The following is a 27,611-nucleotide window of genomic DNA, read 5'->3' as shown; positions in this document are numbered from 1 at the left end:
ATATCAAAAATACGCTTGGAAATTGCAGTTATGACCTCCCCTAGTTCTTCCTTTGCATGAAAACACACTGCTGTATATCTCTATTTAAGACGTTTATAGACGTAAGTACGCTATAATACCTAGTGTTCAAACCAAAGGAGAAGATGAAGATACAGACGTTCACCCATCATTTCTCGTGACCCGGGGTCAAAACAGCAGCATTCCTGCTTGTACGAAAGCCCAGAGCGACAACAGGAAAACGCTTACTCAGCTCATTGCCATTGAACACTTCAAGAGCTATTCTCAAACTCAAGCGAACATGTGTCTGGAATGTTTGAAAACGAGTGTAGCGGCTTGGAAATTAATTTTGAAAATTTGGGAACGGATTTGGAAGTCTTGACTATGATCTGAAGAAACATAATTTTCTTATTGTCGCTTCAGGCTTTCGTATACTTGGGAACGACACCTCGTCTTCGGGAACGAGAGGCGGACTATTACATTTCAGAACGTCAGGCAAAGATGACAAAGATGACATAAGAATATTTTTCAAGAAAAACATAAATTTGAAAAAAATGCAATTTTTTACAAAGTTGAGATGGAATGTTGCGATGTTTTGGCCTAGTTGTTGCTATTACGGTCTGATAGAAAAAGATGAACATAGATTTGTAACACCCCCTAGACAGAATGTAAGCTTCCTATTCCGCCATTTTGAATGCGTGACTCGTGGGATAGAAGAACGATGTCGATGACCAAGTGGAAAAATTGAACACTTTCCCATCGGAGTAACGCACCAAAATTTACCTAGATCTCCTCCTGATATGTTGAAGGAAATCGTTGGACTTATACCAGCCGTACAGAGAGGAAAAGCGAGACGGGGATATAGGGCGAAGTTGGTTCGAACTTGTCTGGTGATCGTCCCAGCAGCTTGATCTTGCCGAAAAACACATTTTCTGTTCGCCATGCCGATCGAGAACGTAGAAGCCTTCAAAACCTGGCTGGCAAACACGCTTTCTCCGATGTAAGTATAACATTTGTTCCCAAACATTGCATCCTCTTATGTTAGGATAGGTTATTCTGCGTTTGAAAATGGGGAATACCATTTGAGTAGATCGTACTGGGTGTACGTTTTTGTGTACATATTGAAAGGAAGGGAGGCGTTGCAGTTTTGTGTTCCGCACTAGGAAGTCGATTTGATAGAGTCCTCTTTAAAATTAATTGAAAGAATAAGATTATACTATTTATGGAGAAGAAGGAACTTGGAATATTGTTGTTTTGTGTGTTAAGCTCCAGGCTTTTTATCTCATAAATTTATTGACTTTTATGATATAAAATATAGTCTGCTATAAACTTGTCTGAAAATATAGCCAGGAGAATTGTACGTATTGGTTGTGAGGTTCAATTGATAGCACATATTTGATTAAATGGCAAAAAAAGAAAAAGCAAAAAAGCAAGAGAAATAATACATGGACTAGATTGTAAACGTAAGAAAACTATTTAAGAGAAAACAGGTGATAGGGATATTCAAAGAAACTGTGGCTGCAGGTCTGTTTATAATATATTGTGCCAAGTGCCACCAATTCCCTAACCATAAATGCATGGAAAAGAAGTCAGCATAAGCACCCAGGATACTATAGCCAGTGGTAGGGACGATTCCTTTCAAGTTAAACGTAATTTTTAGACTCGCCAGGGTACCATCCAGGTTGAACATTAAGTTTGCTATTGTGTTCCCTTCTGCTTAACCCATATGGGGAATTGTAGATTCAAATCGTTTGGGCGGTGACGTCAGTTAATGAGTGAATTAAGGAATGAGTTCTAGAGGCATTCCAATCCAACGAGTGATTCGAGTGATCATCAGATCAGTTAACCATTTCAAGTCTTTCGGGCAGCAAATGCAAACCCATAGGAGCGATCTACTATCCGGATGGGACCAATCAGCGCCTTAGTGCAACATTTGGACAACGAGAATGAAATATTCCAGGCGTGAGAGATGTCCAAGTTCCAATACGGAATAGCAGAGAAGGGACCGTATATAGTTTATAATTAACATCTGAGTGAGCTACTATATATCCTTCCAGATGGTAACCAGGATAACATTGTTGACAAGGTCAGAAGAAAAGGTTTGCCATATTGATGCCTGAAAATCAATCAATTCCTGTGCATCAATCAGTTCTTTATAGTAACTTTATTAGTATTGGTTTGGATGGACGTTGTTATAAATATTCAATCCGTGAATATTTGTTACTGTGTATGGCAGTCAACGCACAGATGTCATTCTAAGTCTGGTGCAAGAAGAAGAAACATTCACAACATGTACTGATCAGCTAATAATAGTATTATCACATGATGGAGATTTTCAATTTCACAGTGAAGTACCATAGTGATAGATTGGATATATTGATTTCACAATGAATGAGCCGTGTGTATACACTAAATAGAAAAGATAGTCTGCATCTCCAATCATGTGGAAACCTGGCTATAGGAATTGGACAATTGCCAACCAAACCAAGCACTTAAAATTACTGTTCCAAGGATTTCTGTTCTCCACAATGACCCAAGATTTTATACTAACCTGGAATAAATCAAGACTAGATTGTTGAATTGGGAAGCAAATTGCAAGCAAATAGAAAGTCAACTAGAAACTAAGAAAGGCAACATTTTTGCAAAATTTATAATGTTTTTCCTTGTTCTGTAGGGTATATTGTGTGTGAGAAAGGGAAAAAAAACTATTGCCTATCTGCTTTGTATTTGGACCTGGTCTGTCTGTCCATTAATGTAATTATACCTCATTAACTCGACCTTCGATTATTCTAGTAGAAGTAGTACATGTAGGTATGCCACTTGAAGGTTCAACCTCCTTGGTTTGCCCTATAAGTATAGTCTTTTGTGCAAGGACAAAAAGGGTTTAGCTACTTTGCGTACCTAAACTTTTACTAAGTTTTAGGTTAGGAACACCATTACACCTGTTCCCTGAAAAAGAATATCAAGCCCTGACTGTGTAATAGGGTTGGATACTGGTCTTATTTCAGTTTGTGGCTTTTCCTTATGCCCTACCAGGGTTTACCTTAAGGAGTCAATGAACAATAAACAATAAACCTAGCCTGCATCCGTCCTTCGTCCTTTGACTTTGAGGGAAGTTTGATGCAGGAGACGGAAAAAAAATTGTTTCTATTCCGTCCTTTGTGACGGACAAAAATCAGCATGTAAAGATATTGATTATTATATATAAATCATTATACCAAGCTGAGTCTACCAGCAAAATTTGTTTACACAAAATAAAATAAATAGCATTTCAGGGGGTCTAGATTTCAAAATTTTCTTGGGGGAGCTTGCCTCTGACCCCTTTGGACTGCTTCACCTTCGCAGGATTTGCAAAGTCGTCCCCAGAGGATGGAGTAACGGAGGCCCTCCACTATTCTCCTAGTCCTAGCCTGGGATTTCCACTATACTACTTTTGAAATTTAGTGTGTTTCTTCCCTATTTTCTTGGTTAGTTTTGCTAAAATGAATGAAAATTGATAGATTTTTGTGCCAAATGGCATCACTTTTCCAGTTGGCATTGTCTGCAGAAACTTGTGAATGGGCATGATCAAAACAATAGTCCTTTTGCCACTTCACAACAAAGGAATCACTACAATATATTATACTTGTAGTATTAGACACCCTCTGTCAAATGAGCCCATTTTCATGAAAGTGCAGTGCGTTGTTTGGGTTATTTTTGCCAGCCCCTCCACTATACTAAAAAATTCCGGGGAAAACCCTGATTTCCATTTAAAATCCAGGGAATGAAAAAAATTTCAGGCTAGCTAGAACACTGTGCCTTACCAATGTTTTTCTTGTGCCCCCACAGTTGTGATGCAGACCCCCAGGCCCTGGCCAAGTATGTGGTGGCACTTGTGAAGAAGGACAAGCCTCAGGAGGAGCTCAAGGCCCTGTGCAAGGATCAGCTGGAGGTCTTTCTTCAGAAAGGTACAAGATACAACCTTAGTTTAAGACTTATCAACTGTGTTACTTGCAATTGGATATTCAAGTGTCTTCTTGCATTTCAGTTTACTTTGTTCAACACTCAACAGTTAAAGTACAACTACAAGTAGAAAAGATAATTCTTACCTACTGACCCTATAGTATCTTTCTCAGGACTGAAACAGGAAAAACAACATTTTTTCCCCTTGGCATTATAAAGCAATTCCATTATCCCTCAAATTTTATGGTTTGTCCCTGAGGACTAGGCCTACCAACTGAACGATTTTAAAAATGCCATAAATTTCCAGGTGTAGATATGACATACTGTTAATTATTTAGTTGTAACTGAATTTGGCTCAAGCAATATTCAACGGCTAAGCTTTCATCTTCACAATTATGTGAACACTAAGTCAGGCCCAGAATAATGTCACTGCTTAAGTCGATGTCATATATAGTACTTCCTATCCCCCAGTTGCTAGAATTACGGACTGCAATCATATATCAAACGGATTTACTCTAACTATTTTTGCATGATTGTACATGTAAATTCTTTTTCTCCTTCTTTTGTTCATTGTCAATGTTTCATCTCTTTTCTTATAAAACATTTTGTTTCTTGGATATCTAATGTTCTGTTTCCTCTGTTGTACTTGTAGAAACGAACACCTTTGTGGAGAGCCTGTTTGTTGCGCTGAACACAAAGACGTACCTGCCCGTCCACGTGCCGGAGCCTGCACCTGTACCTGTTACTGTACCTGTTCCTACCCCTGAACCTGAGGAGAAGAAACCAGAGCCTATTATCACACACAGAAAGTCTGAAGATGTAAGTTTGCTTCACCTTTTTGTTTTTCACTAGAATGATCATAGAACTGAACACATTGCTACCAAGTACTGTAGGGGCATCTGCTTTAGATAGCTTTAAAGAACACTTACACTTACAGTCAGATGTGCAAAGGTTACGTGCGACAAGTCTTTTCAGAGTGTAATATAACATGCATTAAATTTATCAACCTTAAAAGTAAAGCCATCTATATAGAACAGAGTGAAAACTTTGTTACAACACCAAAAACTAGTGCAAAGAATTTTTTAACTCTTACTACTGCATGACTATCATTTCAGTGTATATGGGCAATGCCTATGTCTGTTTTACAAGCCACTCTAGTAAGGGGCTAGTCCCATACTCTTTCTTGTAAGTGCTGAGTCCCAAGCAATTAAGCTGTACCTTTTTTTAAAGTCTTTGGTATACTATGACCTGACCAGGCTTTGAGCCCAGACTCTCTGAATACAAGGCAATGTACCACACCAGTGTTTCCGCCAGACCTCAGCTGGGAGGCCGTCCACCCTGGGGCGCGAAAACCGCGAAAATTAAATTAAATTTAATTGCAAAACCGCGAACATTAAATTTAATTGTAAAACCGCGAAAATTAAATTTAATTGTAAAATCGCGAAAATTAAAGTTAATGATTAACTGTCGCAAGAAAAAACAAAACAACTAACGTCCGATTAAGTTCAGTGCCGAAGTGTTATGATCTGTGCCGCGTACCGGTATGCCGCACCGAACGGGTACTACGACTTTTAAAAAGTTCTAGAAACGGTTCTTAGGCTTTCAAAAAAGAAATAGCATTTGTATATACTCTCTTTTATGTTGTAGTATACTTATAAATCATCTAAAACCTTCCATAGATCGAGAAATTTGCGTTCAGAAATGACGAAAAACATCGTCTATCGGCGACAGTGAGCGTAATGGCGGCCGAAATCCCGCAATCTCACGTGGTGACTTCTCGCGAGATCTGGGAAAGCTAGCGACGTCACGGGAAACTAGCGCTGTGATTGGCTAGGATACACAACAACTACCGACCGCCATTTTTGATGCGTATTTATCCCGAAAATTTCTGTCGTTTTCGGAGATTTTGCGGGCTCAAAACTCATATAAAAAGGAACTAAAGTTATACTTGATGTTTTTTTACGTCCATCACCTCTTATGTGAACACTTTATTTTTCCGCTGTGTTGCCGATAACGAACTTGAAAGAGGTCTTGGATTTCCCGTGCCAAGCACCCGGTGGGCACATGTTTCTGATCATCGTGTTTTGTTTTGTTTACGATGATTGATGATGAAAACAGAGACTAAAGTTTTTAATATCTAGACAAAGTTAGTGTGTTTTCTTATTAAGTTATTTCTCCCAATAACAACTATTAGTTTGTAGTGTAATAGCGAGATCGACCTACCGCCAAGTTTTCGAAATGTGGCAGGGAAAATTCGCATTTATAACTGAGACCTTGAAAAACGGGTTTTAACGTATGCGAAAGGAGGCCGACAGACATTTGTCAATAATCATAACAATAGCAAAACAAACAGTAAGCGGCTTTCTGACTGTGGACGGCGTCCCCAAGCGTCTTGCTTCAATACAAAACACAAAACTGCGGTTTACATTTATCGACTTTGTACAGATTTCTCGGCAAAATGTGGGTCGCATTTTTTTATGAGGACGGCCTCTGTTTGCGTTCAAGCCGTCCAAAACGAAATGAGACCGTCAATGGACGGGTGGACGCCCCTCTGGCGGAAACACTGTACCACACTGATTTTTATACTCTGTTGCTTCCAATCATTTAGGTTCCAGATGACGATGAACGTGATTTCCGCCGGGTAAGAAAACGCAGTCGTAGCCGCAGTCCACACGACAGAAGTCGCGGGAGATCAGGGTCGGCAGAAAGGTAGGATATGATTTGGTAACTTACTGTTTCACTCAGTGTCACATTTGGGACCACTTTCTTTACAGTGCAGCAGCGCCACCTATCTGCAGTGCCATGTAGAACATATCATTATTGCTCTGAGGAAGGTGACAGACAATCACTGAAATGTTGGCTTTTGAGGTATTAACTCTGTGGTTTTGTACAAAGGACTTTGTTAACCAAAAGAGGAGGATTCTTTAAGTGCCTATTTCAATAGCATGGTGTTAACCTTGGTAACTATGTTTCTTTTGATGATATGATATTTTAGTCTATCGCTGTACAATGTAGCAAATATAGTTTTGTAGAGATATATCTTTATCTTCGCAGGGACAGAAAACGTTATGGAGATGATGACCGACCAAGACGAAGGGACGACTACAGACCGCGAGGCAGAGAGCGGGACTACAGACGTGACTACGGCAGGGGTAAGTATTTGGACCACTCAGTGTAGGGTACAGTCTTAACTATGTTATGAGTGGAACATAACTATATTACCACCATAAAAATGAAGGTATTGTTTTTCAGTTTTCTTGTTTATCTTGGGTGTGTGTGTCTGCAGTGATTTGAATATTGTAGGCAGGAAAATTCTATAACTGAAGGTTTGAAAAATAAGAAAGTTGGTTTGGCCAGGGTCCAAAGTTGTTCCCTTAGATGGGAAGTATGGCTTGGCCCCGGTCAAAAGCTACACGGGCAGGAAAATGCACAACAGACAGAAATCGAGAAATCCCCCAAAATGGAAAAGAAAAAAAATTCATGAAAACTATATTTCACGAAGATATAACACCTACTATTTCTCGTTAGCCTTGCAATCAGTACTTTAAATGCATTTAAGTTCGTGGGGTGGTGGGAAAAAGGATTTTTTGCGGTGGTTTTGAGTTCGCAGTAGCACCATACACTGTAGTCTCTTAATGCCATGGAAAAACGTTCGTGGTGGTTTTAAGTTTGCGGTGAAGCGGCCAATGCAAAAAACGTGAACATTAACCCGCCGCAAAAGTTTCTGCATTTTACAGTCTCTGTTTGAGTTGTGTTTAGTAATGATAAAATTTGTGTTGTTTCAGAGAGAAGAAACTACACCTCTCCTGACAGAAGACCACACAAGGACAACCCCAGCTCTGCCCCCGGGGAGCCGCCCGCCAGTGACTCACCCGACGGAGCGAAGGCCCCACCCCCCACGTACACTACCCCCTCCCTCAGCAGTACCATAACCGTGGTGTCCAACGACCAGCCCTGGATGTCCCAGGGGGGGCGCGGGAACTTCCGCGGGAACGACAGAGGTCGCGGGGGTTTCCGTGGAGGTCGAGGGAGAGGGGGCCCTCCCCGACCACAGAGGTGCAGGGACTATGATGGTAAAGGACTTTGTTATGTCTACTGGGTTATTAGATTTCACTGCTGTACATCTGGTTGGTCCTTTGTGATGTTCCGTACATGCATGTCACCCAACGATACTTAACTTATAATAACTTTGCAAGGATATGTGAATTGCTTTCTTCCCAGCCCACTGTCCCATTTATGAAATTTACAAAACATGGTAGATAAATGGTAGAAAATGGTAATAAATAATACCAGTAGCAGAATGCTATTACCATTTCTTAATTGAAGTACCCTACTCCACATCATGAATATTCCACATTCCAAAGTTTTACACAACCAGGGGAAATATTTAGAATGTGGGATCCGAAAAAAAAAAATTTAATTTTAGGGAATATGCATATGATTCCATATGTGAAGCCAGCCATTACATCTAAATGAAAGAATTAATCATGTTTAAACTTTGCACAATAAGCTACATAAAAAAGATTATTCATAATTCAAAGTGCACATCTGTTTAGGTCAAAGGTTAAAGCCCCTGACATACAGTCAACAGTTGTGTCAGCTTCTCTCCTAATTAAAACCTGAAATATAAATCTAAGAGAGATTTTTGCAGTTTCCCCTTTTTGCAAACTGCCTTTGAGTAGTTTAGTTTGAGAATTGTCTGGGTTTTTTTTTTGTTGTCACAGAAAAAGGGTTCTGCATGCGAGGAGAGTTGTGTCCGTTCGACCATGGCCCAGACCCTGTGGTGGTAGAAGACAGCAGTCTGCCTGGTATGCTGGCCTTCCCGCCAGCCAGTAACGGTCAGCAGCAGGGGATGCCACCTATAGGGCCTCCAAGGCCCCCTATGTCTCAGGCTCCCCCGTTTAGTGGAGGAGGGCCACCACCACCACAGCAAGGTACAGGCAACAACCTTATTTGTCAGTTGTCATAGCTGTAAAGATTGTCTTCGTTTTTACTGTTCTTTTTTTGTTTGTTTTTACCATACATTTTGTATGGTAACCCTGCAACAGACCTGAGTCTGCAGTTTACAGATGTGCCCTATGTGGCAGAGACTGTCATTCTCATATAGGACTGTTTAGCCACAGTCGACACTGTAGGCCTGATAATGTGATATCAATTAGGATTTTACCATAATGGTCAATATTGTTCAAATGAGGACATAATAATGCATTTTGTACTGTACTTTGGAGATTTTTTTAGTTTGAAGCCGCACATGCTTAGAAAATATAAAACATGGAATCATGGAAAGTAGAATGCTTTTTTGGTCTTGTTTCAGTGAGGCAGAATTCTGTTGTTAGGTATATGCTCTGACATGACTTGACCTTTCCAACAGGACCCCCCAATATGGGCCCAAGACCTCCAATGGGTCCGAGGGGGCCACGGCCACCCAGACCCCCCATGTCACAACCCCCTCCAGCTACTGGAGAGGGGGGACCCAGACCTCCACCCCCTGGACCAGGTGAGTTCAGCATCATTACTTGGTTGTAGAAATATAATTATGAAAAAGGAAATCAAGTCGAAAGTGATAATCTTTATCTCAATGAACATTATGCTTATTAAACTGATCATAACAGAGAAGACTGATGATAATTGTGCTATGTACAATATTTACAGGTACTTTGTTTGTACCAGGGAAAAGCCCCCATTTCTTTTTGACAATTACAATGAACAATGGATCACAGCATTGTCCCTTCAAAAGGAGTGCGACCCCTTCCAGTAGCGTGATATACTATTTTGTTTGCTATCATACAAGTTTTGTACTGTTTTTGTGTTTAAGGTGGACTGGCTCCCCCAAGGCCTCCTCCTGGCCCCCCTCCAACTAGAAGAACACCCCCTCCCCCAGGGACAGCAGCACAGCGCCCCCCTGTACCCCGGGGTGGACCTCCCCCTCCTCCAAGATATGCACAAGGTAAGGGTCTTTATACATCTTTGAGTTAGGTATTTATCTAAGTCAGGTTACAAAGCAATTTCCCCAGGTACAGATGAATACAACATTACAAAAATTTACTTTTCGGGGAAACATCTTTTTTATGGAAAACATTTTTCTAAGAAGCTGATTGCATAAATGTTGGCTCTTTTAGTTCGTGCTTGGAGTTTCACAATCGGTTTATGCAATTATGTAGCTTCCACAACTCTTTTGTACTTGCCTGATAAAATTTGCTGCACCAGGTCTTTGCAACAGTTTTATTTACTTTTAAAGAGTAGGAAATTAATTTGTCAGTAGTATTAGGTGTGCGCTGACTAATATATACTTTTGAAAGTACAGAATAAAAGAACGGAAAAAGCAAACGGTCATTGTCATCTTTATTTCATACGGGAAACTTGGAACCAGGCCAAATAAAGGCATGTCTTTCACGATTGGGGAGGTTCATTTGGGGTGGGGTGGGGTTGTCATAATTACCTTGGTTTCACCCCTGCTCAGATCTAGATTTTGCCGTCATAACATGACCTCTGACCTGCGCCGCCTGAATAAATCATATTTGACCTCTGACCTGCTATACCTGAATAAATTATATGTGACCCCTGACCTGCACCACCTTGCACCGCCTGAATAATATTACTCAGCGTACAACTACTATACTACTTTTGTCCCTATCTTTCCTTGTTTCAAAATACCATATGATGAAAAAAGAAACAGACCTATTGAGATTGTAGGAAGTATTTCTGTTGGCAATTGAAAAGTCTGACAGAATGCAAAAATGCATTTGTGAATGCTGAATGTTATTTGTGCATGTCTGGTAAATTCAGACTACACTCTTGAACAATGTACATTATGTTTCTCCACATTCTCCCAGACATGATCAGAATGCCAATCATGCCAACAAAACGCAAGTAGAAATTCCATAGCTGATAACAGTGAACCACACTTCGCATCTCTTACCTCATCTTTGTCGATTTTGCAGTATATAATGCTTAACACGAAATGCTTTTTCGGTAGCTAGTAGTGTAATGTGAATTTGCCATGACTCACGTTCATAGCTAATCACACTGGGTCATCTATGCCTTTCTAGATTAGTGTGTTGGATTGTTTTACGTGCAGAGTTGTCACGCTTTCACACTGTTCCCACCAGGCCTTTTTGGCATCGGGGTTCCCTACGCCGTGATTTCCATTCCCTATGCTGTGATTTGGACCCCTAGGCTGTGATTTAGGCCCCTATGCTGTGTTTTGACATAAATAGGACTTTTTGGTTGTTTTGTCACAAAATTGAAAAAAAAAACATTGGATCTATTTCACTGTCCAGAAAACATTGGAAATAGTGTTTCTGAGAGTTATATTCTTATAAATCTAAAAATTTTCAGGGAGAGGCATTGCTTAATGTGTTAGTTTTGGTGTACTAAGGTGCTTTTACGCTGTGAAAAAATCCTGGTGAGAACGCTGGCTTGAGGCTAATATTCCTGAAGCTCTGTCATACACGAGGCCACCAGCTTACGCCACTATTCGTAATTACATATGCGATCCACCATAACTACATGTGAATTGTGTCTTCCAAAAAGAGATTGCATAAGATGTAGTGTATTATTTAGATTTAAAACATATTATTTAAGTACATATTATTCTACTTTGTTTATTCAGACATCAGAATGCCACCTCCAGCCCCACCTCCAAAAAGCAAGTAGAACTCCTTATAGAAGAGCACATTGTTGAGCAACCCTGCACAAATTAATATGCACACATATTTGTAGTGCAAGTAAATGTGTGTATTTTAGAAATCTTCACAAAATGTATGTCCAAAAACTGTATATATTCATGTTATTATGCTGAAAACGCCTACATTGGCGATATGTAACCCTGGTTAAATAAAAAATAAACAAGCAGACAAACAAAAGCACCCAGCAAAAATTCCTGATGGAACAGCATAAATTCTGTGGAGTGTCATGTAAGAAGACCTACTGTACATGTACATTGAACATATCATTCTATTTTTACTTACATGTACATAGACATCAGAATGCCACCTCCACCCCTGCCACCAAAAAGCAAGTAGAACTCCTTATAGTACAGAGAACTTTATTTTCTGGAATGAAGTATGCACTTTTTGAACTTTTCAAAATTCAGAAGTGCTGCAAGTTGTTACCAAAGTGGCATACTTTATAGAATTATATTTCTAAAGTACAGGTGCATACTTTATTTTTGGTTATTGCACAAAAAATGGGAGAAGGACCTCAAATAGAGCAAGGTGGCACTACAGACTGTAAGTGTAACTGTTGTAGGAGGATACAATGTTATTCTTTGTGTACAACATATTCTGCACAATTTTGCTACTCACCATAGCATTTCACAAGTTTGTAGATACAAGGCCACGAAGAACAATTATAGCTTTTTTGCAGAATACCCTACCCTTATACTCCTATACCGTACTATACATAGTTTATAGAGAGTTCCTTCAGTGTAAATATTTTTGGTGAGATGATAAGCTCACCAAGAAGGCCAATTGTTGATACCATATGTATGTTATAAGACATAACAAAACGAGTATTTCTTACGGCCCAAAAAATTATTATAGGATGAAATTGCTTCTTAAATTCCATTAGAGTGTACTCATGCAGGGACCTTAGTAGAATACTGAATGCTTTTTGATGCATAGTAATTATGGTTTATTGAGAAACGGTAACTACCATGACATTGTCACTACTATGCTTGCAGGACTAATGCTTGGGTATACTGTGAAGTAGTATGAATTTTTTGTACTTCTGAATCACTTATTTTATTATGGAAAATAACAGCCTGTTCTGGAGTTTAGTTCCCCTTTAAAAAGACCTCCTCAACATTGTACCTGTACACCGTTCTAGTGTATTAGAACTTTAGTACCAAAATTCTTCATATTGTGTTGCAAGTGTCTAGGCTTACCTTCTAATCTTATTGATATCCCTTATTTTTACAGGAGAGCCGTTTGATCCGGACGGTTACAACCCAGAGTTGCCAGGACTTGATGCCGGTCCGGTTGCACAGAGGCCCCCTTACTGGTCAGGTGGGAACAACAGGAACGTTAACCCCACCCAGACCCGAGCACTGGTGTCTGTACCCATGGTCTCTACCATCACAACACCCAAAGGTGAGACACTAATTGACGTATGATTGAGAGATAACTGGTTTGATTCCCAGCAAGACATTGTGTCTTTGGAAGGGTTCTTTTCCCAAATTTCTTCACACAACCCAGGGTTTGGGAGGCACATGTAAAAGCCTCTACCTTGCAATACTGTGCCCTAGACAGACGGGATTAACAACCTATGGCCGGCCTTTGTAGCTTTTAGGAAATTTTTTTTTTTCAATTAGATGAAAACTATGATCATTATTTTCTAATAACTACAGAATGATCATTAGCAGATATCGATTGGCGCAAACGTGAGTTTGTAGCCTTCATCATTATGCACATGAAAATCATAGTTTTAATGCAGTGGAATGTGCCAATTAAAGTGCTGTATTTTCTCATAGAAAAAAATAATATCAGGGGCAATAAAACCTGATGAAGTCATCCATATGGCCCAAAAAGTCAGATTTTGAATTCTTTCATGCCGATCTATTAATAGTCGTTACCGTTTCATTCTTTCTTCATTCATCAATGAGAAAACAATGGAAAGTCAAAATGCCAATTTAGCCAACCCTGAAACCTTAATGTTTTGAAGAAAACTGTTTAAATGAAAAAGCACATGTATGAAATGGCCATTCAATTACTTCTGGATAAAAGACAAGAGTTTGTTTCACATATTTAAACAAACTGGTGAACTTGTCAGGTTATACACTCAGTAACTACATTTTGTACAACTTAGGTTTGTTAACTGGCGCAAGGAAGTAGTGTAGTGGGTTCTTTAACATGCTTGAGGTGTGGCCCTCCTCTAAAACAGTACTTCTGAGTTCTTAGATAGAACCTCTAGATCGATGCATACGTGAACTGAATTTCTTATAAACTGTAATAAATTTTGCTATTTCCATCTCTTCACGGACATAGTTGAACCCCAGGTGTCAGACACCCCGTCCGGCCACACCCGTGTGGTGATTGACAGCGGAGAGAACCGTAAGAGAACGTTTCACCAGGCCATGGGGCCAGGCAGCGGGCCGGGGATGCCTTATGCGGGACCGCCGGTAAAACAAGGTGAGCTCATCCGCGAATAGTTTCATCTCGCTGGTAAATCAATGGTTGAAAACGTCTTCTTTGTGTGCAACCAGTATATGATCACTTACTGACGTTTTGGTGACTGTTGGCATTCAAAGGTTACGGTGACACTTTCTCTGCTTTGCACTCGGCACTTGGGAGAAAGAGTATTGGAGTTGAACATATTCTTCTACCAGTGATAAGCCTAGTTGCCTACTGAAGTGGCCTTGTGTAGCTATTGATTCAGAAACAGAAATGGTCACTGCCCCTTTGCACCAAAATATGTGCGAAGGATTCTAACTCTAAAGGATTCTAAACTCTAAAGTTGCCTGTGCATCTTAGGGGTCCTAACAGATACTTAAGGGTTGTACCCATCTCCATTTCTGTAGCCCCTGGGCCACACATTTCTGGAGGACAGTACAGCAGGGGGCTAATCCGCTGGTAGTGATGTGTGTTTAACTTCCATACTCTTTCTCATTAGTGCTGAGTGCTAAGCAGAGAAAGCAGCATGCACCATTCTTTAAGTATTTAGTAAATGACCAGGCCAAGGACTGAACTGACACGACCCACAGAATGCAAAGGAAACACTCTACCCACTTGGCCATTGCACCGATTGTCATAGTACAAAATTATGAATTTTAATGAAAGTTATTAATTACTAATAAAAATGTCAATGATGTTACAGGTGGCCATGTGAGGGACAGACTTGGATGGAAGCACACCAACTGCACCTTGGAGATTAAGAAGGTCCCACGGGACATGAACACTGTCTCCAAGCTCTCCGGCTACTTCGAGAGGTTCGGAACGGTCTCAAATGTACAGGTAGGTTATTTGTTATGGGGATGGCCGACTACTTTGTTTGCCAGGTTCTGAAAGCAGGTATCATATTGTAACTGGACAATGTACTTGAAGTGTGCAAGACACTAGGATGGCTCCATTTTTCATCATTGTACCCAATATCTTGCAGATTAACAGTTACTGTACGTATTATTATAGACATTGTAGGTTTTCTTCTTGCTACAAGTGTGACAATCTGTATTGCTCAATCACTCACTCACTCACTCACTGTCTCACTGACCCACTCTAACTCACAACTGTTGCTCACACATTTGCTTACTCACTGACCCTATCTCACAACTCTTGCTTCCGTCCTCACTCACTCTCACTCACTCACTCACCCACTCTCACAACTCTTGCTCACTCACTCACTCACTGTCACTCACTTTACTGACTAACTGACCCACTATCACTCCCTGACACTCACTCATTCTTTGACTTGCTCTTGATTGATTGACAAAGAACATTTCCATGCTTCCAGGTGTGTTTTGACGGTGACCCTGAGAGCGCCCTGGTGACCTTCTCCAGTAATGCAGAGGCGCGAGCGGCCCACCAGTGCACCGACGCTGTACTGAACAACAGGTTCATCCGGGTCTTCTGGCACAACAAGGACCAGGCGCAGCACCACCAGGGACAGGTAGGGGGCACTGTTGTTTGTTCCTGTTCGTGTTCAGAGCATCATTATTTGAGCACACTTTCTTACATAAAAATCTAGAAAGGTTAGACATTATTAAAGGTAAATAATATAAAGAGACGGTAAGATTTGTATTGTTTGTACTACCAGCACATTCTAGCTAGTGACATTGGAGAAACATTTTTGCATTGAATTTTTCAGAAACACTGTTTCCCATAATTTCAGGGCCAAATGTAATGAAACAAAGACAATGTCTTTTTACCTTTGTTACACAATAACAGAAAAAGCCCCCTTCGCTGTTTAAAACACAGTGTAGGGGCCCAAATCACAGCATAGGAATGCAAATCACAATATAGGGAACCCCATGCTCAACTGCGCTGGCAAGAACCCTGTGTCCTACGTGAACTTATAGATGATAAAAAAATAGATTTTAGAGTCAGACAGGCCTTGATCTTGAATGGATGAAAAAGCTACGTTGGTTCAGCATGCACTAGGGCTCTAGCCAGCGTCCGTTTTCCCGTCAATTGGCGGAAATTTGCTGCGTGTGACAGAAAAATTTTGATACCAATCCGTCAACCTTGACTGACAAAAATCCTTGGTGGAAGCTACAGGCGGCTTGGGGACGCCGTCCACGGCGGTAAAAGCCACACACTGTTTGTTTTGCTATTATGAATGTGTCGGCGGCATTTTGCATACAATAATCTCATTAGAACCCGTTTTTCAAGGTCTCAGTTCAGTCTCTCTAATTCCTGGAATAGTGTTTTCGCGGTTTTCGCGACAGTGGGAATTGGCTGACGGAAAAAAAATTCAAGCTGGCTAGAGCCCTGGCATGCACCCTCCCCAAATGAGAATATCAGTCGGATTGTGAGTCTTGTGTTTCTTGTGTTGTGTATATGTAGTCCACACCTGGTGAGGCACCCCACCACAACCCTGGTCCACACAGGTTGTCTGTCCGGGACCGTCTGTACATAAACCCCGAGCATGCCAAAGCTACGGGAAATTCAGGGCCAATGTCGGAAAAGGTAAAACCTCCACTGTGTTTGGGTGTTTTTTAGGTGCTTCTGTTGAAAAATTATTGAGCTTGGCATGTCATAGTAGGAGCACACTAGCCTGGGTACCATCCGGATAGTAGTTCGCTCCTACATGTATGTTCGCTTCTGCTATCCGTCTGGAGACCTGCACATTCAAACTGTTTGGTGCTAACGTCAGTTAATGAGCGAATTAAGGAATAGGTTCTAGAGCGCTCGTTCGATGACAACAGGCCCTCCCACAAGTGGACGGAGGACGTTTCGGGTGTGGAACACCGGTTCGAATGATCGCTTGAACCCATTCCATAATTTGCTCATGTGTAGGCACCAATCAGCGCCCTCGTCCAAATTTAGACGATTCCAGACATTAACGGGATTCCAGATGGAACAGCAGAGAAGCAATATATGCAGTGTATAATGAACACTGGAACAAACTACTTGCTGGAAAATACCCAGGCTTGGAGCCCACAGTTTCTCCTTTTTTTCCTCACAATCTTCCCTAAAGTAGCATATCTACAGTCCACAAAGCAGCAGTAAAATCGAATTGTGCTATTCAAATTGAATGTAGTGGAGCAAGCTTGGTGTACACACTTATTTAACAATATAAGTGCTGCCCTTCTTCGCTATAAAAAAATTCCTTTGTGGCTTTTTCTCTTTAACTTAGTTTAAGCTGTCAGTTTTTTCAATTTTGCCTTGCTGTTTAGCACTAAATAGCCATGGAAAAAAAGCTTCAAGTTTTAGAATAATATGGTTTCTTTTTTAGAAGAAATGTTAAACTTGCTCTGTCAAATGATGAACTTTGAAAGCAAACAAAGGGTATAGATATGCTGACAGAAGATAAAATCATATTTTGTGAACTTATGGGAATGACAACAAAGAAGATTGCACGACTTTTTAAAAAGCGTGAAGTATTTTTTTTTTTACACGTCTCTTCCCACAAATGCTACATAATTTATTTGATAGTAGTTTCCAAGCAGATGTAAGGATACAACTCTTTCTCAGATTCTGCATCTAAGGCACTGGCATGAGCTGGAGTCTTACATCCGCTTGGAGATGAAAAAAACATTGGGAGATTAAAAATTTGAACATCAATCATATTTCTTTTCTTCTACTTCTTTCCAAAACTGTTACATTTTACACTGATACAGTAATATTTTCCTATTTTTGTTAAATTTCCTTCTTTTCCTTTTCTCCCAATAGGTCCATGCGTCCTCGTCGGGCCTGTCTAAGACGGTGTACAACCCAGAAGCCATGAAGAAAGTGAACACACCACAGGCAGCTAAACAGCCGTCAGCATCACAGATAGCAGCACAGAAGGTCGCCGAGGCACAGGAAGCACTCAGGAAAAAACAGGAGGAGAAGAAAAAGGTGAGGAACTGTACACGGTCATTTGAACACTACAGTAACCACTAATCCTAAAATTTGTGCAGTTTTTGGATATCATTTGGCATGAAAGCTGGACCCTCTCTCCCACAGACAAATTGTTGCCCCATCTCTTTTTACTGGTCCTTTCATGGACATTGTTGTTCCAATGGTCTCACACTACTTCACTGAGAGCTTTTCAACAAAAGACTAAAGTTTCTTTTATCTCACATTGTTATATAACTTACAAAAATGTATACTGTTCAATTACCTGTCTCAAAGTCCTCTGTAACAACAGCTTCTTTTCTAAGACTTACAAACTATGGAACTCTTGATGACAACTGTTTCCCTTCTGTCTACAATCTTCAAGCCTTCAAAACCAGTGTTCACTGCTCTCGCCTACCATAATTCCACCAACTGGGTTCATTGCCTAGAACTTAGAAATGGTCAAATGTCCATGCAATAAACAAATCCATTAAAAAAAGAACTTATGATAGTATCACTGGCAGTGACCTTACCACTGCAAAATCATGACTCTGTGAATGTGTTTCTAATGTACTAGACAAATTGTTCCAACTGTGAAATTGACATTACCACAAAAATCTCCTTTCTTCTCATAGTCATACCATGCAATTAAGGCCCAGCAAAATGGATTTTAACTACATTGTATATGGTCAGCCCTGTAGAGAATGTTTCTTTAATTAGTTAGCATGGACTTTTTTCTTTTTTTATAGTTTCATTGTGACCAATGTTTCACATATCAGCATAAAATTGTCGTGTCACATCATGAAAGCTGTAATCTTTGCAAAAACCTGCACTTCCTTTTCTATCTGCCAGGAGGCGCTGAAGTTAAAGATGAATCTACAGACAAAGAAACAGGAGCTGCTACAAAAGCAAATCCAGCAACAAAAGGTAAGAAGTTACAAGACTTAGTGATGTGGGCTCTGGGGCTTCTTAGGGTTGGGGTTATTAGATACTTTTTTGAGCCTAGAATTTGCATAATAAATGATTGAATTTATAATTATGTTGTTTTTTATATATTAAAAAAAGAAAATACCATAGAAAAGTGTGTTCTATTGCGGGCCAGTTCGAATGACATTTTTATCCTCTTGATCTGGGCACATGTAGTTGTAAGGAAGAGTTCTATCTTTGGAAACATTATGTTATATTATAAATGACATTTTATACTCTTTTGAAAGCAACATTTTGCTAACTTGAAGACAAATACTATATATGTGAAGTAAACAAACTTCTTTCCTGTATTTGACAGATGTTGATAGAAAGATTAGAGAAGAACAAAGGTATGGCAGCTACGGAGAGGGATGCTATCATGAAGGTAAGTGTTGTGAGGAATGATAACTATACTCTATACAGTTGTAGCTGGGCTATAATTTCTAAATACTTTTTTCCCGCATACCTGTAAAACATTGAAAATTACCTGCACCAGACAAATTTTACCTGCACCACTCGGAAGTATGGATCATACTGAAATTGTTCAAGAACCAATGATTGCCATTTTTTCTTAATAATTTAAAGGTGGTAATAGTCATTGCAGCTGAGAACAATCCACATAGTTTACAAGATATTTATGTATTAAACCCAGTACATGAACCAGTGCAGGTTAGGTGCAGACATCAGAAATACCTGCACAGCTCCAATTTTACCTGGCACTTACACAATGTACCTGTATATGCAGGTGGTATTTCGAGCCCTGATACAAATATAGCAGACAAAATATCTTTTTCATAGCTCCATTTCTGGTATTTAAATCCCCTACATGTACATACCTTCCGAATGCAAGAAGACTGTAACTTATAACCATAGGCCATTGCACCAGTATTTACGAGGTTGGCTCAATGCAACTTTTTGACGCACTTAATCGCTGCTTATTAGTATATATCTAACTCCCTTTATTTATCTGATGATGTACCATATTTCCAGATATAGTTGAGAAAAGTAATGTCATAATGTTATTTTTCAGACATTAAAGACTGTACAGGAGAGTATAACCAAGTTAAAAACAGACAATCCACCCAAAGCAGCAACAACGGCCAAGCCAAAAACCAGACAAGAGGTATGTTCAATGTTTGATATGTTTGGATGTTTCCTTATTCAGTTAGGCATCGCATTGTTATCTTTGTCAATTATTGATATGACCTTGTAATTAAAAAGAACACAGTTTTAACCTAAGATTATTACAAATACTGAGTTTAATTCCTGATTCTTTCTTCTTTTATAGATTAATGTTACCACTATGCTATCTTTACTTTGAAGTTATAACCATTACGTATTATTGTATATCAGAATCTGTAGCTTTATGAGAACCATTTGAGACACCCTCCCAGTCCAACCACCTGTTTTTCAAAATTTCCCTAAAGTAAAATAGTATACCAATAATGAACAAAATTTCAAATTTTCTCTCATATTCCCAGTCTTTTTTTTTTTGTTGACTTTTTTTTTCTTACTCACTCTTCCCTAAATCAATTTTTTTCCACTTTTCTATTCTGAAGTTTTGATACTGTTATGCTGGCATCGCACTCTTAAATATATGTCTATGAAGGTTAGACATCCAGGTAATAAGATCATGCCAAATAGCAATTACTCACAGAAATCAAACTGGATATGATTTTGGAAACGGTCGAACGTTTCAGATAACATCTGTTTTCTTTCTTGACTTGTAACTGACGAAAAATAACAGATGTTATCTGAAACGTCTGAGCGTATCCAAAATCATATCGGATCCTGAGATGCCTGTCGAGTGAGAAATTGCTGTTTGCCGCACTCTCAAAGATTTTTGGGTAAAGATGTTGATTGCAAGATTACAAAAAGGTTGCCAATCTTTCGATTCTGTCTATTATTCATATGATATGTCTGCCCAGTGTCACTTAGTTACTTATCGGTCGACCCCTAAAAATTGTGCTATGAAAATGTCCCCTTTGAGCCACTTTCCTACTGTGTGATGCCAGCTTCAAACCATTTCGTTCCTCAAACCTGTTCTGAAGTTTTGACACTGATTTGCCCCAGAGTGCCCCCCTCCCACCCCTAACCAGAGCACAGATTTGCCAGCCATATTTGATTGACAGGACTCCCGGCCGCTGCACATGTTGCAGGCTCAGAGAGAGCTGCTGGACGCTGAGATGGACCTTCTCAACGCCAAGACGGCCGGAGAGGACACCACGGCGCTCAAGAAGAGACTAGCAGAACTACAGCAAGAGGTGAGTTACAAGGAAAAGTTGCTCGCACTGTCGGAGGTTTTTATATCAAGTGTCAGGGTTACTGTATTCTACATGGCCTGAAATACTGTAAAAGCATTTAGGTTTGCGTGGATTTAATTTTGCGGTACCTGGGATATTTAGTTTTCACTGTGGTTTTGAGTTTGCAGTGAAGTTGCCACCGCGAAAACTGTTAACGAAAAACCACCACAAACATTTCTGCATTTACAATACTGGAAGCATGTGCACCCAAAATCAGAGCTGTGCAGTTAATTTTCTATTGTGGATGCACCAGACTAGTGCAGCCAATATTTTCCTTTGGGTACATGTGTATTGTGCACTAGTATAATACAACATGTTTTTGACATCTAAGTGTCAGAAAAAATGATAAAATCTTTACTCTACTTTATTTTATGTTGTGCACCCAAAAGTTTTTTGTGCACGCAAATGTTTAGGTTGAGTGCATGTATTCCCAGAAATGAACTTTGAGCCCTGCTGTAGTATGGTCTCTTTACCCTCTCACACTAGGATATAGATTTAGAAGTTCTTCAATCTGTACATGTCTTATTTGAAAATTATTTTTTTGTTGAAAAGTCAAATGAGCTAAGTTTGCAAAAAGTCGAGTGAATTTGTATCCCCCAAAAAATCATCTATCAGAAAATAACACTCACTTCTGGAGTGGAATGCGGCTTTAAGTTGTGGGAATGATTTGGACTTTTTAAAAATCTGAAATCTAAAGAAAAATGTCACTTCTTTCCTCTCGTTTCAGGCACAGTCCCTGGGTCTACTGAACGCTGGTCGAGGCAGGGGTAGGGGGCGAGGGAGGGGAAGAGGGGGCGTTGTGAGGGGTAGGGGCAGGGGGAGGCCGTACCTGCGGACACGAGCGGGGGCGGTACTGGACAGGAGACCCAAACAACTGGCTATCACAGGGTACCAGATAGGAGACAAGGATGAGATTCTCACTCATCTCTCGGTAAGGATACATGTTGAGTTCATTATGTTACAATTTTGAAAACCATATATCCATACACAAAATAAAGGGCTTACCAACAAGCTTTCGATCAGTCCTCTGATCCTTATCAAGTTGAAATGATCCAAAGCCTAAGTCACACATCCAGACCAGAAGTGTGACGTCAGCAAAGGGTCAAAGGTGCTTGGCAGTTGGTATTGGCCCCCGTCTCGGTTGAGGGAAGGTTGGTGGGTAAATGGCCGCTTTCACTCCCCTGAGAAAGTAATCCGGTTCGGAATCATTAGTATCTTCACCTTGTCGAAGTTGAGTTTATCATACATACTGTAACAGATAAAATAGAATGGACCAGGTATAAGTATAACTTAGGGACTTAGTAACACTAAGTTAACATCTCATCTACATGTATACTTTAGTCTAACTGTTTTACTGGTGGGGCATCACAGAAGATTTGACAATCAGTTTTCACCACCCTTCTTCGTTTTTTGTTCTTAATGTTTCACCAAGTATCATTCATTTTGAATTCTTGGACTGATATTATATTTGAATCTTTTCTGTCGTCTACCCCTTTTCATCTTCCCTGACAGTTCCTTGCACGATAGATGTCTAGTCCTGATGACCTCGATACATTGACACTTTTGCACAACCATGCCCGTACACCTTTAGGTTGATAGTTTTTATTTCTGCAGCAATTTGGTGAAGTGGAGAAGGTGGAGTATGATGAGACAGGTTTGACTTTGCTGCTGGAGTTCAAGACTAGGTTGGAGGCTGAAATTGTGAGTAGTCAATAAAGTTTGTGTAAGTACAATGTAAAAGGAATATACATTCACACAGAAGCTGCATATTCTTCACAAACTCACACACATATGCACAGTGTCACACATGTTCAAACACGCACACACACACACACAGTGTCACATGTGCAAACACGCACGCACACACATATACACGCATACACACACACACAGTGTCACATGTGCAAACACACGCACACACACACACATGCACAGTGTCACACATGTTCAAACACACACACACAGTGTCACATGTGCAAACACGCACGCACGCACACACACACATACACGCACGCACACACACACAGTGTCACATGTGCAAACACGCATGCACACACACACACACACATACATTTGTATACACGCATACACACACACACACACAGTGTCACATGTGCAATCACACACGCACACACAAACGCATACACACACAGTGTCACGTGCAAACACACAACACACACACACACGCCCATGTATGTTAGTTGTACACACAAGGAATAAACAAAATATATGCAAAAAATCTGTGGCAATTATGCTTATGTCAAACAGAAAAACTCATATCCTATACTACATAATACATTACATTGTATACCTATCTTAATTAATTTTTGCATTAATTTTTGCACATGACTGACACTACGTTTGACTCTTGCATGCCAGGCTGCCACCAAAGGGAGCATTTTCAAGGGCACGACCTTGACCATCACGTGGAACCTTCCAACCAGGACAGTGACCTTAGACCATGATGACGAAGGCGAGGTCGACCTGAATGTGAGAACTCTTTTATTTACCTTAAACACCCTCCAGGTTAATTTTGGACTTCCAGATTAATTCCGGACAAACCTTAATCATTTGAAAATCGATTAACCGAATGAATTAAGATTTGTAACTATGGTCTGTTAAAAGGTAATTAATATGTAGATTGCAATTAGATGTCTCCAGGAATAATGCTTCTGCAGAATTCTGGCTTTAGGTTCCCAGAATTCTGCAGAATTCTGACTCTGGGCCAGAATTCTGGCCCAGGGTCCCAGAATTCTCCAGAATTGGCTTTGTTCCTGGAGACATCCAATTGCAATCTACATATTAATTACCATTTATTAAACCATAATTTCAAATCTTAATTCATTTGGTTAATCATTTTTCAAATGATTAAGTTTTGTCCGGAATTAATCTAGAAGTCCAAAATTAACCTGGAGGGTGTTCTTAGTTCTTACTGATTTCATCACAATGGAAACTACAGGTTGAATCATTGTATTTGAATCTGATCAGTCAACTTTTACATGGAATAACACACTATATTTTTACTTTTGCTTTGCTTATTTCTAGTACCAGTCAGTGACAATGTGGTGGAGTCACCCAATGTACACTCTGACTGGTGCTTTTGTGGCTCTCTATTTGTTTTGTTTAGATAGGACGTCAAATGGAGGTCCAGTGACGTGTTTGGGAGAGCCACACCCCAGGCACATTAACAATAACCCACCACACGTGTGATGGTGCGGTGTGCGTAGTTCAAACCCTAAAGGCCCATGGCCACACCTGGGGCAAATACTGTCGTATTGAAGTCACCTGAGTGGCGCCGAATGGCTGTTCGCTAGAGACACTTGTGACTGTTGTATTGAGATCACCTGAGTGGTGCCAAATGGCAGCTTGCTCCAGAACCTTGCGATTTAGCCCTGCCTATTGTAAGCTCCTTGCAATTCAGCCCCTGGCTGCCAAGAGAGAGTAGTCAGCCCAACCAATAACAACAAAAACAATAACAGTATACTTAAAGATTAGATTTCTTCATGTGTTGATAGCTGTTTGCTTCTGTCTACAGGACGATGAAGAGGATGCTCTCCTAGCTCCACTACCGGATGATGACGAAGATGATGAGGACGAATCAGAGTCCAGATCCTGGAGACGGTGATGCCAACGGCACCTGGTCCAAATCTTCCAAACACTACTGTTACATTTTAAGTGCTTCTCACAAGAGGAATAGCCTGGGTACCATCCGGAAAATAGTTCTCTCTGACGTTCATTATATACTCTATACAGTCGCTTCTAGCTCTGACATTCATTATGCACCACATACAGTCGCTTCTCTGTGTTTCCGTCTGGGAACGTGGACCATCTTAACGTCTGGAATCGTCTGGAAGTTTGGACGCAGGTGCTGATTGGTCCCCACATTTGAGCGAATTGTGGAATTGGTTCAAGCGATCGTTCGAACAGGCGTTCCAACACCGGTCAAGACCTCCGTCTGCTTGTGCGCGGGCCTGTTGTCATCGAACGAGCGCTCTAGAACCTATTCCTTGATTCGCTCGTTAACTGGCATCACCACCAAATGGTTTGAATGTGCATGTCTCCAGACAGATAGCAAAAGCAAACAAAGGAGTGAACTACTTCCCGGATGGTACCCAGGCTACGAGAGGAAAGCATCGTCTTATATTTCTAGCTTAAAGCAAATTTGCTACACATCGTCATTGATGTATGTGGCCATGTTTCTTCTTTTTGTTCGGGAGTTTTTGCAAAAGAAGTGTATTTATGGCTATGTCATATCACGCATGTCAAATGTAACATACAAAGCAGAAGCACTCACTGCCTCTTGTACAAATACACTTGACTACTTGTATGTATACTATTTTCATGTTAATGGTTACTAGTAGCAAAAAAATTAGGTTGAAATTTGTTAAGAAATTTGTGTAATACTATGTTTTGTTCTAGTTTGGTGCTGATGAAAATCAGAGTGTAATTCTACCATGTATGTTTGAGATTGTTTGAGTTTGTGTTCCATTGAAAATCTCAAGAAGGGGCAATCAGAAATTCATTTATGATGACTACATGTACATGGCTAGGTCAAGAATGAATAGGAATATGTCGATGGAAATCAAATAATGCATGTAGATGGAGCAAAAATGTTGCTAGCTGCCCTATTCTTGAGGTTTTAAATGGAACGTTCTGTAAATTGTAAATGAACCCTCAATTTCTATGTTTGCAAACCAAACGAAGCTGCATCAGTCTTTTCCATTGTCATGTTTTTTCTACATTGTAGAAACTTTGACAAAAAATTGAGACAGGTATTGTGTTGCTACAATATATTTTTGCAAATGATAATTGTAGCTGTTGGAATTCAGGCTTCGAAATTATTGAGGTTGTTCGTGGGACAAGTTAGTTTCAAAAATCGTTTGCTGCAATCCAACTTCTGTGCTAACATTCTCATTGTTGATTTTTTCGTGTCCCAAGTTCTCTGACTCCTAAAGTTGATGTGGCTATTATATTACAGTTAAAATGTACAAAGTTAAGGAAAAATGTTTGTACTGAATTGTGGTAATACAATTATAATGTTTTTGTAGATGAACACTAAGTATCGTTTGGTGTAGCATGTTAATGTGACAAAGTGCAAGTGAAAATTTGTCATTCTGTAGATATTTTGTTAAAAGTAGGGAAGTCTGTTGTTTTTTGTTTGATAATTGAAGTCAGGCATGTATACAAGGCAAGTTACAAGTGTCTAGTGTTGACAACATCAATGTAAACTTTCTGTACATTTATAAAGATGTATTGAAGATCATTAAACTGTGGGTGAGATGGAAAAAGAAGAAAAAAGAAAGTCGGCCACATTTTAAAAGGTTTGAAAACAAAAACTTGTTAAAAAAAAAAGAGAATTTGGGCTAAAAAAAAGAGCATGAAAAACAATTCACTGAAAAGAAGAAAAAATTGATGTGGCCAATAAAGAAAAAAAAAGAGACACAAAAGAAGAAAGTCATCTCACCCAACTGCTGCAAGTGCTTGAAAATAAAGATGGTGGTTACAATTGGCACCAAAAAAACAAACAAACATATAGGAAAGGGCATATCGTATCACAACCCATAGTCCACTTTGTGGTCATGGGTAAAAAGAACTTGACAAGTACACAACTGAGACTGGTAAGTATTAGCCAGGTTAAAGAATAGTCTGTTTGGAAAGATAGATTTCCATGTAGATCTTTGAATAATATCATAATACAGTCAAACATGTCTATTAGCGGCCACTCAAGGGACTGGACAAATGTGGCTACTATAGACAGGTGGACACTGGAGAAAATGCTCATCAATTGACCACGTGCAATAATGCACATGATTTCAGTTACCCACTGATCTTTCTCACCAAGTAACATTGTCTTTATCGTCTCAAAATTCAACTGACCCTGCCAAAGTCAAATCTACCGAAAATGATTGATATTGCCATGCGCAATGTTGGTAAATTTGCCAAAATGACCCTGTCAGGAACTCCAAGTCCTTGCATGTATGGCCGCAATATACAGTGTTTCTGTGTCTTACTTGTAACGGGACTGGAAATTGTGTGGCCGTGTTGGACAGGTGGCCGCTATAGACTATTTCTTAATGCTTTAAGGTCAATAGGAAAAATCCAAGGGACCAACAAAAAGTTACCGCAATGGCCAGGTGGTCGCCATGCAAAGGTGGCCGCTTATGCAGGTTTGAATATATGTTGTACGAGGGGCATTCAATAAGTAATGTCCCTGACCCATTTCCCATAGCAGGAGATTAATTAAACTTGGCACAGTTATTAGTCTTTCTCTTCATAGGAACCACCCAGAGTTTTGCATTTCTCCCATCATTTGATGTAGCTCTGGACACCGTTCTTGTAGGACATCCCAGGTTGGTCCTCCGACAGATGCCTCATCAATGGCAGAAGAGGGACGACCAGGCCTGGGAGCTGTTTCCACAGACTTCCG

At 40.1% G+C, this 27,611-nt stretch overlaps 1 protein-coding gene across 8 annotated transcripts; it reads left to right on the top strand.

Annotated features, from left to right (window-relative positions):
* Positions 1 to 690: 690 nt before the first annotated feature.
* On the top strand, positions 691 to 26,557 carry LOC118419825 (RNA-binding protein 26-like). Of its 8 annotated transcripts, none has more exons than XM_035826432.1 (26): positions 691 to 997; positions 3,826 to 3,944; positions 4,592 to 4,758; positions 6,548 to 6,648; positions 6,994 to 7,091; positions 7,725 to 8,012; positions 8,664 to 8,873; positions 9,311 to 9,436; positions 9,755 to 9,886; positions 10,773 to 10,805; positions 11,552 to 11,587; positions 11,920 to 11,955; positions 12,861 to 13,031; positions 13,926 to 14,069; positions 14,755 to 14,891; positions 15,388 to 15,543; positions 16,440 to 16,562; positions 17,769 to 17,936; positions 18,768 to 18,842; positions 19,201 to 19,266; positions 19,912 to 20,004; positions 21,041 to 21,145; positions 21,912 to 22,115; positions 22,799 to 22,885; positions 23,564 to 23,674; positions 24,720 to 26,557. In XM_035826432.1, the coding sequence occupies exons 1-26, from the start codon at positions 939 to 941 to the stop codon at positions 24,807 to 24,809; spliced, it is 3,135 nt and encodes a 1,044-aa protein (XP_035682325.1). In that variant the 5' UTR covers positions 691 to 938; the 3' UTR covers positions 24,810 to 26,557. The 8 variants fall into 8 exon arrangements, with proteins under 8 accessions (XP_035682325.1, XP_035682324.1, XP_035682326.1 ...); XM_035826431.1 differs by having other exon boundaries at positions 21,014 to 21,145; XM_035826433.1 differs by lacking the exon at positions 10,773 to 10,805 and having other exon boundaries at positions 21,014 to 21,145.
* The last annotated feature ends 1,054 nt before the right edge of the window (positions 26,558 to 27,611 follow it).

The sequence above is a fragment of the Branchiostoma floridae genome, chromosome 7, assembly GCF_000003815.2.
Source record: "Branchiostoma floridae strain S238N-H82 chromosome 7, Bfl_VNyyK, whole genome shotgun sequence".
Classification (NCBI taxonomy): domain Eukaryota; kingdom Metazoa; phylum Chordata; class Leptocardii; order Amphioxiformes; family Branchiostomatidae; genus Branchiostoma; species Branchiostoma floridae.
This window is presented reverse-complemented; position numbering and strand designations above follow the sequence as displayed.

Coding starts and splice junctions, on each gene's coding strand:
- LOC118419825 (XM_035826431.1), top strand. CDS start 939: ATGCCGATCGAGAACGTAGAAGCCTTCAAAACCTGGCTGGCAAACACG. Junction 998..3,825: donor GCAAACACGCTTTCTCCGAT/GTAAGTATAACA, acceptor GTGCCCCCACAG/TTGTGATGCAGACCCCCAGG. Junction 20,005..21,013: donor AGCCAAAAACCAGACAAGAG/GTATGTTCAATG, acceptor TTTGATTGACAG/GACTCCCGGCCGCTGCACAT.